General features: G+C 35.9%; 1 protein-coding gene across 2 annotated transcripts in view; it reads right to left on the reverse strand.

Moving 5' to 3' along the window:
• The window catches only part of LOC107666215 (TBC1 domain family member 22B), a 154,923-nt gene that overhangs the window by 125,092 nt on the left and 13,452 nt on the right, over window positions 1-16,379 (reverse strand). For both annotated transcript variants that reach the window (XM_016457430.1, XM_016457429.1), the window contains exon 4: window positions 12,459-12,638. In XM_016457430.1, coding sequence (XP_016312916.1) covers window positions 12,459-12,638 — 180 coding nt within the window. The remainder of the gene's footprint in view (window positions 1-12,458; window positions 12,639-16,379) is intronic.

Below are 16,379 nucleotides of genomic sequence, written 5' to 3' on the forward strand. Positions count from 1 at the left end.
GTACACACACTGCCAACACACATTTCAGTTCAAACAACTTGTAAAAGTGCATGTAGCATCCTATGACCCCTTTAAAGCATGATAATCTAAGGAGTTGTGTGCTTCTACTTTTATAGCAACAGTTTGGACAGGAACCTTTTCTATTCTAACATGACAATGCCTCTGTGTATAAGGCAAGGCTCAAAAAGAAATGATTGATTCAGTCAGTGTGGAAGAACTTGACTGGTCTGCAGAAAGCCAAGTCCTAATTCCAGCTGTACACCTCTGGTGTGACTTTAAATGCAGACCTTGAATCAAAAACTCATCACCAAGCACAAATGACTTGTACATACACTATATGGACAAAAGTATTCACCCCCTTCTTTAGAACAGAAAAGGCACTTCCAAAACTGTGGCAACAAAGATGGAAACATAATTTTTGTATTTAACAATTGTATTTCCATCTCTGATGCAACAGTTTTAGGAGTCGCTCTAAAATGACTGTGTAACCCATATGTACAGGTCATTGGTGTTTGGTGGTGAGTTTTTGATTCAAGGTCTGCATTTAAAGTCACGCCAGAGGTGTTCAGCTGGGATTAGGACTGAACCTAATTTTTTTTTTACTTTGCCTTATACACAGAGGCATTGTTGTGTTAGAATAGAAAATGGTCCTGTTCAAACTATTGGTATAAAATTAGAAGCACACAATTCCCTAGAATAGCATTATATGCTTAAACATTAAGATTTGTACTCACTGAACAGGCACTTCTAAATGTGTGGCAACATAGATGGATACATAATTTTAGTATTTAACAATTGTATTTCCATCTCTGATGCAACAGTTTTAGGAGTCGCTCTAAAATGACTGTGTAACCCATATGTACAGGTCATTGGTGTTTGGTGGTGAGTTTTTGATTCAAGGTCTGCATTTAAAGTCACGCCAGAGGTGTTCAGCTGGGATTAGGACTTTGCTTTCTGCAGACCAGTCAAGTTCATCTTAGAATAGAAAAGGGTCCTATTTTATAACTGTTGTTATAAAATTAGAAGCACACAATTCTCTAGAACATCATTACTTTGCATAGGAACATAGGACATTTTTTTAAGTAGTCAACCTGTTGATTAGAAGGGGAATTTTGAATTTTGCTAAATATTCAAGCTGTTTTTGTCCAGTTAATGGAGACTGAGGCTGACAAGCAGCAAAAATGTAGCATGAAAGCATCAATGTAGTCCACATGACTGTATTATCTATATTTCAAACCATCTCCTTTGACATTCCATGTAAGAAAAAAAAAATGACTGTGAGTAAAATTATGACAGGATGTGTATAAATATTTCTTTTTTTCCTTTCAGTTCTCCAGTATGTGGAGAATGAATATTACATTACACCCATTATACGTTCTTCATAAAGAACATCAAGTCTCCAGAACACACTATAGATTAGAATGCCTTTCCAAGCTTGTACACCTTTGTGTTGACTCTGCGCATCAGTTGTCTAGTGCTCTATTGTGTGCTTCAAACACTGAATTAAACACAGGAACTCTGAATGGACTAACACCGGCAGTATGTGCACTATAATCCCTCAAAGAAACACTACAAATACTAAAAACCAAACGTACTCTCACTTCATACAGGACATCAATGGTTCATCTGAGAGTTTATTTAAGAGACAGAGGAGGCAATAGCAAGAGTGACAGACAGAGAGGAGAAAAATGAACGACACACTCCATTTGCCAGGGGACATGAGGGCTGTCAGTCAAACGCAGTGTAATGCTCATCATCAGGAGTGAAAAAAGAAACATTTGGGGGTCAGAGTGATATTTAAATACTGCAGTGATGTGAGACAACAGGTCCTAATGGAATATATTCAACCACAAAAATAATCCACTACTAGGATGCACTAATATATAGAGATTTTAAGCCCTCAGCGGTGCTCCAAATAGTAATTAAACATCTAAAATTATCTTTATTTGTACGTTTTAAGACATGCCTCTCCGCGAGCGTGATCTCCCTATAAAGTACATTATTGCGATATCTTGGCGAGATTCACATAAACATAATCTGTTATGTCTTGTCTTACATGAACGTTTAGTTAATTGTTGGGGAAAAATCTGATGTGCAACATTATGCATTACAGAAGGTCTTAATATAGATCTGTCTCAATGTTAATCAAACACTAAAAGAAAAGACGGAATCACTCGCTGCTCTTGATTAAACTACTGTTTATTCACATCTTTGTTCTTATTTTTAAAAACAAAGATAAAAGAAATAGCTATTTTGTGATTAATAATAAAGTAATTAAAAAAAAAATTGGGAGGTAAATATGCAACATTGCTTGGTGATTTTGCTTTGGAATCTTCAGAAACTTTAACTCGATTTTTTCTCAAAGTCTCTTTTTTTTTTTTGTCCGATTCCAACAAGTCATATTTAATTTTGAATGTATTTTAATGGAGAATGTGAAAATAAAGAGAACTCATTTTTGAAAATTTGCTAATTCCGACTCGTTTTGCCAGCACGGGTCACACATGGCCTATAAATGTTATTTGTTGCTAGCACTATTTTCGAAAACTAAACTTTACCTTTGCAGCAAAAACAATGGTAGTTTTGTGAAGTTCATTTCCAATCAAGATGCACACTACATATGTGACATATTTTGCAAGGGCAAAAATAACCTCAAAATGTATTTTGTATACTGTACACAATCATATTATGAGGTGTAAATTAATGAGTAATCATTTCAAGACTGTATTTATTTATTTATGTGTTTATTTGTTTCCATGATTCAGTTTCAAAATCTTTGATTTAATTAAAATAAATGAATAAATAAATCAATTGGGCAGAACAAAAATATGTTTTATAGATAAGTTGATGCTACAGTATTGACATGTTGGCACTTCTTCACCTTTCAATAAATGTCCATGAATCAGTCTAGTATGGCCAAATCAGTAAAAACATTAAACATACAGTGGGTACGGAAAGTATTCAGACCCCCTTCAATTTTTCACTCTTTGTTATATTGCAGCCATGAAAAATTGAAGGGGGTCTGAATGCTTTCCGTACCCACTGTATATAGGTAATTATTAGTGTTTATTACTACAAATTGCTGCAATAGTAATTGGTGCATGTAAATAAAAAAATATTAAATATCATTATTGTTGCATTCATTTAGTAGAAAACCGGTTTTCCTTTGCCTTTGTTTTGGATCAGAGCAAATACATTACTAATACATATTACATACAGTATTTCAATTCTGAACATCATTCGAAGGCTGAAAATGATTGAATTTTACATATATATATATTTTTTTTTTTACTATATCACCTAATCCTGAGAGAGTGGTACGCTCATAAGCATGAAATGTCTTTATTCTGAGCTGTAAAAGTTTAGCACTAAAACTCATAAGGCAGATTCTTGAATGGCAGCAGTAAGTCATATAAAGGACACTGCAGCACGTGGCAGAGCCATAAAGTAATGCAGCTCTTGTAAAGAGATACTTCACTGTATTAACGCAGGCTGCTGAGAATGATGATATGTAGTTCAGGTGTCTGGGGAGCGTACAGTAGACACTTCCTCTGGGGTCTTAGAATAACTGCACCGTTGTATTTCATTGATTGCATTATACATTTTCTTTCTCTTTCATATGAATTGTGTCATGAGCCAGGTACACCCAAAGCCAGGTGACACATTTCTGGACAGAAATAAAGTTCGTAAAAAGAGCAAAAAAAAAACAACTTTCGGTGCAGATTTCAGGCCAGTGTGTGATTCAGACGTTCAGATATCGAAGAAACCACAAAAGTTGGGTGTAAGATAGTCTAACAAAGTGGTTCTCAACTGCTCAGTCGAGACCTAAAAATAGGTTGGATGGCTGTTCTAATAAAACAACGCTAACTTCAAATACTGCAATATTATAAGTATGCAATTATAATTAGGATGACAAAACTCATAGGGTTATCACCTTTTAAAATGGAAAACACATCTAAAACAAATGTAATCTAAAACAAATCAAACTTATTAAAGTTGAAGAAAAAACCCTGCAGAATCCATGCTTCGAGAAATGTTATTATTTTTATATTCAGCCTTAAGCCTTGTACACACCGGGACGATTATCGCGTGCACTTATCGCCAGCGTTTTTCGACATGTCTTGTGTGTTTATACCCAAGCGATTTTCGCTGGCGATGAGCCGAGTCAACGTGCAAATTCACTCCCTGACATTAGATGGCGCTAAATGAAAAAAAAACCCGGTACACATCGAATCCTACTTGATCTGCAATTCCTCTCCATAACAACTCCCTCTTATCGATTTCTTATTTTTTGTAGTCGCTGCCACGTTTGTCATAAAGCTCTTTGTGTTCAGACACCAATGAGACCAGCAGCTCTACATTCATCTTGCCTCGATGCTTCTTCTTCGTCTACTTACTTCCTCTTCGTCGTTAGGAATCAATGTGTGCTCGGCAAGACCGTTTTGTGCTTGAGCGCCACCAAGTCGTGTTTTACTGTAACTTCAGCAGCTCCAGGCACGTGAACAAAAGCGGAAATCTCATTGGTCAGCCAGTTTTTAACGCAGCACGTCAAAAAAAAAAAAAACGAGCCCGAGGAGTTTTTTTTTTAAATGACGCTTTTACGCCTGGCGTTTAGCGCCTGTGTGCACACTCACATTGGCGCCCTTTGTTTAGTGAGATATAATCACACGCGATATTCGTCCCGGTGTGTACAAGCCTTTATGTTGTTGGTTCTGTTCATGGTAATATTAATGAATGTCAATGTTTAATTTCAGGATATTTTTGTTTACTGTCATACAAGTATTAGTACTTTATTGGGCAGCAATCAGATACTGAAACACAACTAGTTACAACTACTACACAACTAGTCAGAATTACTTATCCACCATTCCCAAATAAGCTATTCAATACAGAAATATTTGAGACAGGTACTCTAAACATGTACGTCACAAAAAATGTCCCTCCAGTAAATATTTCTCCAAAAATAAGGGAGAACAAACATTCTTGGAAGAACTTTATATGGTTACTGAAAGTCTGAAAACTTACCTAAAAAGGGTTCACATAGATGCAGTGTTGGGGAGTAGCTAGCTACAAGTAGCGACGCTACTAGCATAACTACATTTTTCAGTAGCTTTATAGTAGCGATGCTACTTTTAAAACAGTGTAGCTTTTCCTGTAGCAAACTACTTTTTCCAGCAAGTAGCGGTGTAGCACGACCAAACGCTACGTTCTGTTTTGCGTTCTGACGAGTCACGAGCCTGTAATGCATTGAAGCAGCGCAGCGTCTTCTTCTGACTAGATCACAAACTAAATCTGTTCATTACTGCCATCTGTTGTGATATCACGCATCGCGCGGCTTTACAGTCTTTCCACCGACAAGAGATCGTCTGATGATATTGCAAAGGATGTACGGGAGTGGATATTTCACATGAATCAACTAATTTACGCAAAACAAAGATTAAAATGTGGTCTACGTCGAAGACTTAAAGCACATAGGCCTACAGGAGGTGAATAATAGCCTTTTTAAACGGATTAATTTTTCTTTATTGCACTCTAGATCAAATGTCTATTTTACAATGATGAACGGTCATAATATAATCTGTTTCCCCACAGTTTTGTAATGAACACTAAGCGAACAGAAAATAAAATCGTGATATAGTAGTGTGCTTATCATTTGGCAAAGGACGGTTGTGGCGGAATTCACGCAAAGCACAGAGTTCACGCGCGCAGCTGATGACTGACGTCTCTATTCACAGTCAGTAAATACCGCATGTGCTGTGAGTTTAACCTGCTTATTTTATGACTCCTCCGAATCCAGGTGAAGTTGCATACATTTTGTTTTTACATTGGTGTTATGTTTGTAGCAATATACTAATATAACTAAAATAACTATTTAACGCTACAGTATTTTATTATTGTGTGTATCGAATAGTTTATAAAATCAAATGACTTGGACACCTTTTGTCATTGAAATGGCTTGGAAAAGTGTCCCAATCAACCTGAATTCACCCTACTCTTTGAAATCATGATTGCATTACAGTATGTTTTAAACCCCAAATATTTTACTTATAACTTCATTATATTTTCCTTATAACTTCATTATAATTATTCATTAATAATAATTTAGTTATTTGTAATGTTAATTGTAAAAAAATATATATAATAATAATAATAAAAATTGAAAGTTTCAATGCAGCTAGCTACTTTTTGACAGTAACTTGTAGTGTAGCTAGCAACTTTTTCAGAAGGGTAGCTTGAATGTAGCTTAACTACTTTAATTTATGAGTAGCTTGTAGCTGGTCAATCTAGTTTCGGAGCAGCTTCCCCAACACTACATAGATGGCAATTTGCAGTAAACAGAAAACAGTCATTTGGATTGAAAGTTGGTGATTTGAGGAGACATGAACAGCCAGAAATCATTGACGATGTGACAGAGCAGAGTTCACCTTTATGCAAATGTGCACTGGTGCAAAGTGGCAGAAGAAGACTTCAAATTGTTTAATTAAATTAATATTACTATTAATAAAATTCATGTTAAAAGGATAGTTCATCAAAAAATTTAAATTGTTATCATTTACTCTCCACCCTGTTCCAAACCTGTATGAATTTCATTCTGATCTACGCACTGTCTTCTGTTGAATTTATGTATTTATTTATTTAATTTATTTATGTTCAACGGCAGGTGATGACGACAGATTTTTTTTTTACTATCTCTTTAATATTATTACTAAAAATAATCAACAAATCAACATAAATTATAAAAAAAAGAACATCAAAAAAGAAATCAAGATGTAAACTGAAATAAAATTCGCCCATCCCCTTCCCCCATAATTAATGTAGCTATACATTAAGTTGGAAATATTGTAAATAAGTAGTACAGGGACTTAGCGGAATCAATTTAATAATGTATAACTGTCAGCCTCAAGAAGTCTGATAATAATGACAGGAAACTGAACTTACTTCAAAAATGTGATTAACATTCAATGTGGGAGACCAAATGCTAACTTTAAACACATTGAAGAAGTAAGGCTCAGAAGCTAAAAACTGGTGCTCCATTCACTTAAAGGACTTGGTTTACCACAGTTAATTGTGTCTCGAGTGCTGCCTGGGAAGATTTGATTGCTCACCAAGGTTATCTGAACAACTGTCTGGAGTACTTCATGACTCCAGAGCAGATCCAGGTGACCTTGATCAGCTGTAGACTGCTTAAACAGAGACCTTGATGTGAGCAATATTTTGAGCAATATTCTATATTTATTTCTATGATGAACTGATACTATCACAGAGCCATAAAAAGCATTAAACACAGGCTGCTAATACTGACTTTGTAATAAGGCACTAAGAAATAGTTTAAGCATTTTAGTACTATCCACAAATAAATTACAACATTGAGCCAAGACTCAAAAATAAAGTTTATTCAACAAATAGTCAATCAGCAATCTCAGGGGGTCACTAAATTCATTTTAAATTCATTTCATATTCATTTACCAAACTTAGTTTAAACAGGATTGCTTACTGACCTTGTCTTTCACAGTAATCTAATGCCAGCACACATATGTATATCTAAGTGCAGACTTCTTTTGCAATTGTCTTGTTAAAACCACTTATTTAGATTTAATATAATAATAATAATAATAATAATAAATATGACCCAAATATATTTTGCTGTGAACATTATGCTGATAACTTGTATATTTGTAGGATTCACTTAAAACACGTGTTATTCTTAACAAATATGCTGTTAAAGGACAATATAATCAAGCAGCAATGTGACTCTATATAATGAATGAAGTTCTAACACTTAAAACCAAATGAGGATGTGCAAAATAATGAGTCTCAGTATTTTTAGGAGCTTTTTAGATTATTTTAGATTTATGCATTAAAGGTAACTGGCTAAACCATTAACATCCTTATACTGGTAGAAATGAGAAGCATTAACATTAGCCTACTGCTTAATGATGTAAAAACAACAAAACAAAAATCTATCAAAACACTGATATGTAATAAGTTATTTATCGGTTTACTTCAGTATTAGCATAAGTCACTGACATAGCAGAGAAGTTTTAATTATTTACAAAAACAAATTAAATGACTGGACAAATTAGATGGTTAAAATACTATTCAAAATGACAAAAAAGCACTTTAAAAGTAGTGCTGTTTTAATATACAACTCTTGCGATATATTCCACTATTCTAAATACATGTCTGCATGAAGAACAGATGTCAAAAATCTTACAGTTTTTGTCATTTTCATTTTTTTTTTTTGTATTTCAAGCTTGATAGATATGAGCACTGTGAACAATGTCAATAGAAAAGAGATGCATACAAGAAAAAATCCCCACAGAATTCATATTTCTTTAATACTTTATATAAACCTTTTTTTTTTTTTTAAGATTTATTCCCATCTTATGAAAAAGTGTCTCTAGGAATGCTTTCAATGGCTCAATGTCAGATTCTCAATATAATATTCTTGAATTCCATAAAGAACTTCTGTGTCACAAATGGCACTAAACTAAGCGAATTTGAATCAGACTGCATTTCTAGTATTGAGGTTGAGCACTAAGAGAAGAATCGTCTGTGTTAAGAGCATGAGAGCACCACAGCTCCCCCATCTGAGACGCACGAAAAGAAATGGTAGTCAGACATTAGTGAAAAGGGTTCAATAGAGGTGATGCGTCACCATGGCAACAGTAGTAATTGCTTCCTGTGATTGTAGCAGTCTTTCTTTCGCTCAGAGAGGTAAAAGCTGACCATCTGAAGGCATCCCTCTTAAAAACACATCTGTCAGGTACTCATTAATACGGTGACTGAGAGACGACACCAAACGCTTCAGAAACAAGAGCTTGTAAAGAACGAAAATGACTTTTGCTCATTATTGTGTGTCAGATATGACAAATTGAATGTCTATGTACTGTTTCATCTATTTTCAAAGATGCTTTGGTACAATGCTCAAATACACGACCCATTAAAAATCTGGACATGTTAGACTAAAATGTTCTTATCTTAAAAATATTGAGATCTAAAAACTTACACTTCAATGCCTGAAATTCATTTTGTAGACAGAAGTAAACTGTGCCTACCTATTTATTTAAAAAACTTTACATGAACTTTAGATACTTTACGTACATTCGTACTTCCTTTCCCACATGGCTATTGCTCCTATAACAGCTCATTTTTATCAGTCTTTGGGTCGTTATATTTCTCACAGATTGCTGCTTGTTCTAAATGAGACACAAATAAAGTAGCACTATAAAGATTACTTTTATATTAATGCATTAGTGAGAGAGCAACTGCATGTGTGAATTAATTCTATCTGGCAGCTTCTCTACTAATAGTTGAAACGTGCATTCTCCCGTTCAATTTCGAGCACCCAGATGGTATAATCACACGTTTTGTGGAGCGCTTTCGGAGTATGCATTTATTTGTCATTTTAAGTGTTTGGAAACAGAGCGTAAAAGTGGACTTCAAAGATTTCTTATCCTGTCGCACTAGGACCGCGGTTCAACTTAAATCTGACAACGAATCTGTAATATGGTTTGCTATAAATAACACGTAAAACAAACAGGGTTCGGCTAATATATGTTTCTGTTGATGGATGCGCATTCTGGCTTCCCAATACATTACAACAACAGCGATGAAAAAAAAAAAAACGTGGACAAACCATTCACTCTTGTTTAATGCGAATGCTGGAATATGAGCAGTCATTTATTTCGTCATCACCCGGGTGCTGATAGCGGTGAGACCTGAACAGCACACGTTGATATCTGTGTTTAAGCTGAACTCATTTAAGCCTTGCCAGTTTAAACAATTAAGAGCCAGTCTCTGCCAGAGGACACGAGCACGCGCGTGCAGTGAGAAGATTTGTGCGTGCACTCATCAGCAAACCCGCACCTCAGAATGCATGCAAATATTAATCTCTCTCTGAAATATTGTATTTAAATGGACAAATTCACATAAAAATTGTCAAAATGCCCGTCTTGGTAAGTATCCTATAGCCGACATAGACGGCTGAACGTACTTACAGTGTCTTAAAGTGACAGCACATTCTTAATATTAATCAAACAGCAACAACAAAGAAATCACTCACTGCTCTTGATTGAATAGCTTTTGTAACTTTAATAAAGATTGATCTTTAATTTATACAGTCAAATATGCAATGCTGTTTTACATTTAATTACTTTATTCAATTTCTGCACCTAAAAACGAATGTTAGACCTACCTAAAAAAAACTGAAAATCACTGTTTATTTTATTTGTATCTTTACTCTATTGTATTTATTTGTGCTGTTGCTTGTAGTTAGATAGATTATTCTTATTTTCTTTATTTTTATTTGACAGTATAGTTTTTGCCTAAACATAGCACATGTTTAGGAACCGTACCGAAACTGTGACTCTAAAACCATGATACAAACCGAACCGTGAGTAAGTTGAACCGTTCCACCCCTAGTATGTACACACACAAACTGAGATATTTCCTTCCTTACGTATGTACGTAACATAAATACGCACTACCTACATTTAGGGATGTAACGATTACCGGTTTGACGATAAATCGTGATAAAACACCCCACGGTTAGTATTACCGTTTCATATTTTAATTATCACTATAACCGTATTCGATTACCGCGATTTGAACTGAGGATAAATAAATACTGCACTGCACAGGGCTCCAGTGTGCAACCAAATGGGTGCATTTCGCGATAATTTTTTCTGCCGGTGCGACTAAATTTTGTGTGCGGTCGCACTGCCGTCGTGATCGTTTTGGTCACTATAATCGTGATAAGAAATTTTCATACCGTTACATACCTACTTACATTATTCATGTACGTACGTACGTATGTACATACATACTTCCTTACAAATGTATGTACGCACATGCATCCTTCCTGTCCATACTTCCTGATATACTGATTACATATTGTTCATATGCAAGTGTCTTTTGTTCATGGTTGATGGTGATGGTATAACCATTATAATTTCCAAAGAGCCGTTTCTGCAGTTATTTTCAATAAATAGTCAGGCTGGACTAACAAGAAAGCTTGGAGTTGTAAATGCTACAATATTTCTATATAGTAAAGAGCTTATTTAAAAATGTTCCACCTAAACTTCCTATTTCAATAGGAAATACGTCAACACAGGGGGAAAATATGGTGCTCAGGGCAATTTCATGGGTTCTTTGTCGGGCCCGATACTGAGCTCCTGTACTCGTACTCGTTAAAATGCCCCAAAATACATTTTAATGGGCATAATTAAGTGTGAAAATAACCGAAGGATATACAGTCAAACCAAAAATTATTCAGAGACCAGATATAATTTTTTATATTATTTTACTAGTGGGTGCAAGACACTATTGCTCATTTATGTAAGTGAGGATAGCAAAATAAAGTAAACTGTGACAAATCATACCCAAAAATTCTTCATACAGTGGACTACCAGTAAAGTTTATACAAATTTGGGACCAAAAATTATTCAGACCGAGTCTATGAAAAAAAACATTGAAGTTGAGGTTTGCATGAAGCTGGATGACAGAAATCGGTGCATCCCTAGTTCTTTGTATTATGAGTCTCTACCAATAGAGGGCAGACATTAGTGCTGTGGATGGTTGGGAATTCATTATCATGTTGGAGATCCCAGCTTAATTATAGATTTCATTCATATTTCATTCTGCTGCCACATGTCGGACTCATAATTTCAGATGTCTAATAACGGCAACAGCAGCCAAACTGATTCAGGGATGCCCTCAGAGCCAGTCAAATGAAACCAGAACTGACACTCCAACATCCAGAGACCTGTCAACATCTACACCGTTCTGACTTCATGGATCTGCCCTGCTTAAACCCCGGAAATATTTCTGAGCAATTATATGAGAGCAAAGACTGTAGTGATTGCATACTGTTAAAATGTACCTTATTTACTTTCTTAATGCATGTTACTGGTAATTAATAATTTACCCTAAATCCTGGGTATCCACTGTCCTGCAGAGTTCAGTTCCAACTCTAATTAATCACCTGAAGCAGCTAATTCAAGCTCTTCTGGATCACTTGTAACATAACAGGCCAGGTGAGCTGAAGCAGGTTGGAAATAAACATTTTAGGACAGTGGGTTCCAAGGAGCAGGGCTGAAGATTTAAGAGTATTCTTATAGCCAAGCACATGAAGAGTGACACTATTGGCGCTTTTCCACTGCGTGGTACGACTCGGCTCGGCACGGCACGGTTCGGCTCGGCACGGTTTGCGTTTCCACTGTAGTTCAGTACCGCTTTAGAGTGGGCGGGATTATTCAAATGTCATTACGCCGCCTCTACTACCACGACCCATCAAGCTCTCGCTGGATCCGCTCCTCTGCTATCAACGAGAGGAACGTCTGTTCTTCCGCAACAGACAACAAAACTTTTTGGTACCGTGCAGTGGAAAAGTGCCATATGTGATGGACTGCTCTGGGAGTTTAGAAATTAAGTAAAAGAACCATAAAACAGCATCTTACCCAGATCAGTATTAGGTCCCGCCAGAACCTGCCTGAACTTGTCGAGTCTTGACGCCTCTCTCTCGGTCATGGCAGGAGTTCCGGATGTGTTCTGATCCACCATGTGGGCCACCAGTGGAATCACAGGCCTGTGTGGGAGTGAATGCTGTCTGTGTAGTACTGCCTGTTCAACACCCACTTCTGACAGAAGAGAAAACACAGCTTTAATGATCATATACAAACCACTGACTGCTCTCTCACATCCCTCGGCCCATTAAATGTAATTATGGAGGCAATTCATGACACATAGGATATTAGGGCATCAGTTTGCCCACAGGTCAAAAGAGGCAGCTACCCCAAGATGCTCAGCTAGTGGTAATGAAACACTTTTCTGTCAAACGAAATCCATTATAGAGCTCGGACAAATGCACCTCATTCAAAGTGCCATAATCCTTAGAGGTAACCTTTGGGCGCCACACGATTCAATTCATTTCAGTTAGATTCTATTTTAATTTCATGTCATGGTGTAATGATGAGATTACATGTGATTCTCAAAAGCAGAGTATGGAAGCATATGGGTAGCAAAATTCAATTTGAAATGTAATATGCAAAATGGCAATGCGATATGTAAAATGGCAATGTATTTCTGTATTTAAATTGACATTTTCCCATACACATGTGCAACATTTAGTGCAAAATGAAAATGAAAATTCAATAATATAATTTTCTTTTGCCATTTCCTACACTAGGTTTAATATGCTTCCATAGCAGAGTACCTACCTATTGCAATTAATACTGAGTACATATTAAAAACACATTTTTTGACCAATATGAATCCCCATCAGCTTGCTGACTAACTGTAAGGCATTAAGGCATTTTTCTGTTGTTGTTGTTGTTGTAGTTGTTTTCTTAAAGGGATAGTTCACCCAAAAATGAAAATTCTGTCATTAATGAATTACTCACCCTCATGTCGTTCCAAACCCGTAAGGCCTTCGTTCATGTTCAGAACACAAATTAAGGTATTTTTGAAGGAATCTGAGAGCTCTTTGACCCTCCATAGACACCAAGGATATTACCATGATCACCAAACAATAATAACATAACTTCTTCAACAATTCTGCATGCGTTGATTACGTTGATTACATTCTGGGGTACTCTCCAAAAGGGTGGAAGACGGTAACTCAGGGGAGAAGAACTGTTGAATAAGTTTTCTTTGCGCACAAAAAGTATTCTCGTAGCTTCGTAAAATTACGGTTGAACCCCTCATGTCACATGGACTACTTTACCATTGTCCTTGCTACGTTTCTGTGTGTTGATCGTGGTAATAACCTTGCTGTCTATGGAGGGTCAGAGAGCTGTCAGATTCCATCAAAAATATCTTAATTCGTGTCCCGAAGATGAACGAAGGCCTTACGGGTTTGGAACGACATGAGGGTGAGTAATTAATGACAGAATTTTCATTTTTGTCTAACAGAATTTTTTCATTTTAGATGTACACTAAACACATCTGGAGATGCGAGGTGTGATATCAGGTATACAAAGGTTTGTGTTAGAGAGAAGATGTCAAGAACACTTTAAAATGTCTTCAACTGTTGTGTAATGACGCCATATAAGGGGCTTTGTGCATAAATACATGTAATGTCAGTAGGTTTAATGGGTATATGGGTACATCCTTTGGCATAAATGTTCTCACAAAGAATCACAATGCATCTGTGAACTGATTTTGACCCAATGTTTAATAATTATGCGGTCCAAACACTGAACGTCACTGTAAAATGTGATTGTATGCTTGTTAGAGGCATTAAATGTGTCTCTGGGTGACTTTGAGAGATCATTCTCGCATTAAGCATCACAACATCTTCAACGTTTAATGGCGTTCATGTAATCCCTGCAGAAATTAGACAGTGCGTGACGGCTGTTGACAGTGTCAACACAAGGTGATATTAGAGTAGAGGCGGAACGCATCGACAGGAAGTCCATTATCACAGTCATCCATTGCCACTGAGGCTGGCAAAACAAAAAGCTGACAGAACTGTCTGTCAGGGCAGGTACATTGATGGAAGACGACAATCCTCATATAATCAAATACTCACAGGAAAAAGTGTTTCACTCTTCGCTCAGAGGTTAGAAAGTGTTTTGAAATACATGAGCAGCGGTATACTAATTGCAAAACATTCCAATGCCATCACACAGCTCTCCTGTGTGTTCATGTTATTGGCCGTGTCTCACCTCAATAAACATATTCCATATTCCGAGACATATTCCTGAAAATTTTCCATGTCAAAAAAGGTGAAGCATTACAGCACAGCCACCTATTGTGTATTTGCTATGGACCAATGTCAGTTTGAAGTTTTCTGGAAAGTTTGGGCTAGTGAGCTGTTTCAAACTACCCAGACAAACCATAAACGAACTTCGGTATGGTTAGATTTTTTGTTTACAATGACATCACACCCATTCATCCTTCAATTTGAATGACATTTGGGGCCTTCAGGTCACTGCAGTACTATAAAGAACTGGGATTCTAATATTATTGAAATAAAGATGCTATCATTTGATTTGCTATGCTTCAAAAGTATCAGAGTGAAAGTCTGAGTGACAGCTCTATGGAAAAAAATGCATCCTATGTTAACATATTAAAGCTCATTGGAGAACAAAATAATTGATTGACATTTCACTGACTCCAATTTGCCTTGGCCATACAGGTTTACAATGTTACAGCCTCCCAGTTAATTACCACAAGTTCAAATTAAACAATTTAATGAAGGTCGTGCTAATTAGCTAGGAAGAGGACAAGGAGAAAAGGAAAGGCTAGAGTTTAGAAGGTCACAGGTCTGTTCCCAAATCCAAACTCTCATTTAAGACTTGAGCTCAATTAGTTGATCTTTCCCAGCAAGGTCTTGCATCTAGATGCCAACAAATGTAGTCACACAAAATTGGCAATATAATAATAAAAACTTTTTTTTAGTGTTAGTTTGCTAGTCTGTGCAAAACTGGAACTCCTCCAAGGTCTTTGGTTCAAGCTTCACCAAATTTTACACACAGCATCTAGGTACAGTGCTGGCAAAAACTTATGAAAAGAACTTTGATATGTCAAAGCGTTGCAAAGATATTAGAAAATTAATTTAAGCATTGCCTAATGACCTATATCCACTGAACAAAACCCCCAAATCTAAAGAAACATTATGCATGTGTGTGTGTGTGTGTGTGTGTGTATGTCATTCTACAGAACTGGTGCAAAATCAGAGTTGGAAACGTCTTGAAAAAATTTGTCTTTTTTCCACAATTTTTTTGTGTATGCAAATTGCATAATATCTAAGGTACACATATCTAATAATTGTGCAGTTAATTCTCATATTGTATTTTCAGTTTGGGAATATTTTTCCTCTCCTCAAATTTGTCACTACCAAAACACATTTAATAAGAAGGGTTATGTTTACCTATTAAGATTTTGTTTACATTAGTGCTGTCAAATGATTAATCGCGATGAATCGCATCCAAAATCGCGATTAACTGTTTGACAGCACTAGTTTATATCTACCTTGTAAATATAGTTTTTGCTAATTTTTTAAAAAGTTTTTAGAAGTAAATCAATAACAATTAAAATTTTAACAATATTTCAAGAGTGATTTATGAGATGTGTTGTATTTTGAATCCAATCTTTCTTTGTTGATCATACAGATTTCAAAGTTAAGGATCAGTTAGTTTGAATATGCTCTGAACCAAACACTATCATAACATCTTAGTTGATAATTCAATATATACAGTGTATATATATATATTTTTTTTTTTTTTTTTGCATAGGAAAAAAATATTTATTTATTTATTTACTTGTTTGTTTGTTGGTTGGCTGGCAAATACATTCTAACAAGACCAAATTATCTGAGCCAGAGTTTCTCAATCTTTTTTATTTATATATTTCAGTAATAATGACAAGCGGCTTGT

The sequence above is a fragment of the Sinocyclocheilus anshuiensis genome, unplaced genomic scaffold (assembly GCF_001515605.1).
Source record: "Sinocyclocheilus anshuiensis isolate Anshui unplaced genomic scaffold, SAMN03320099.WGS_v1.1 scaffold1016, whole genome shotgun sequence".
Classification (NCBI taxonomy): domain Eukaryota; kingdom Metazoa; phylum Chordata; class Actinopteri; order Cypriniformes; family Cyprinidae; genus Sinocyclocheilus; species Sinocyclocheilus anshuiensis.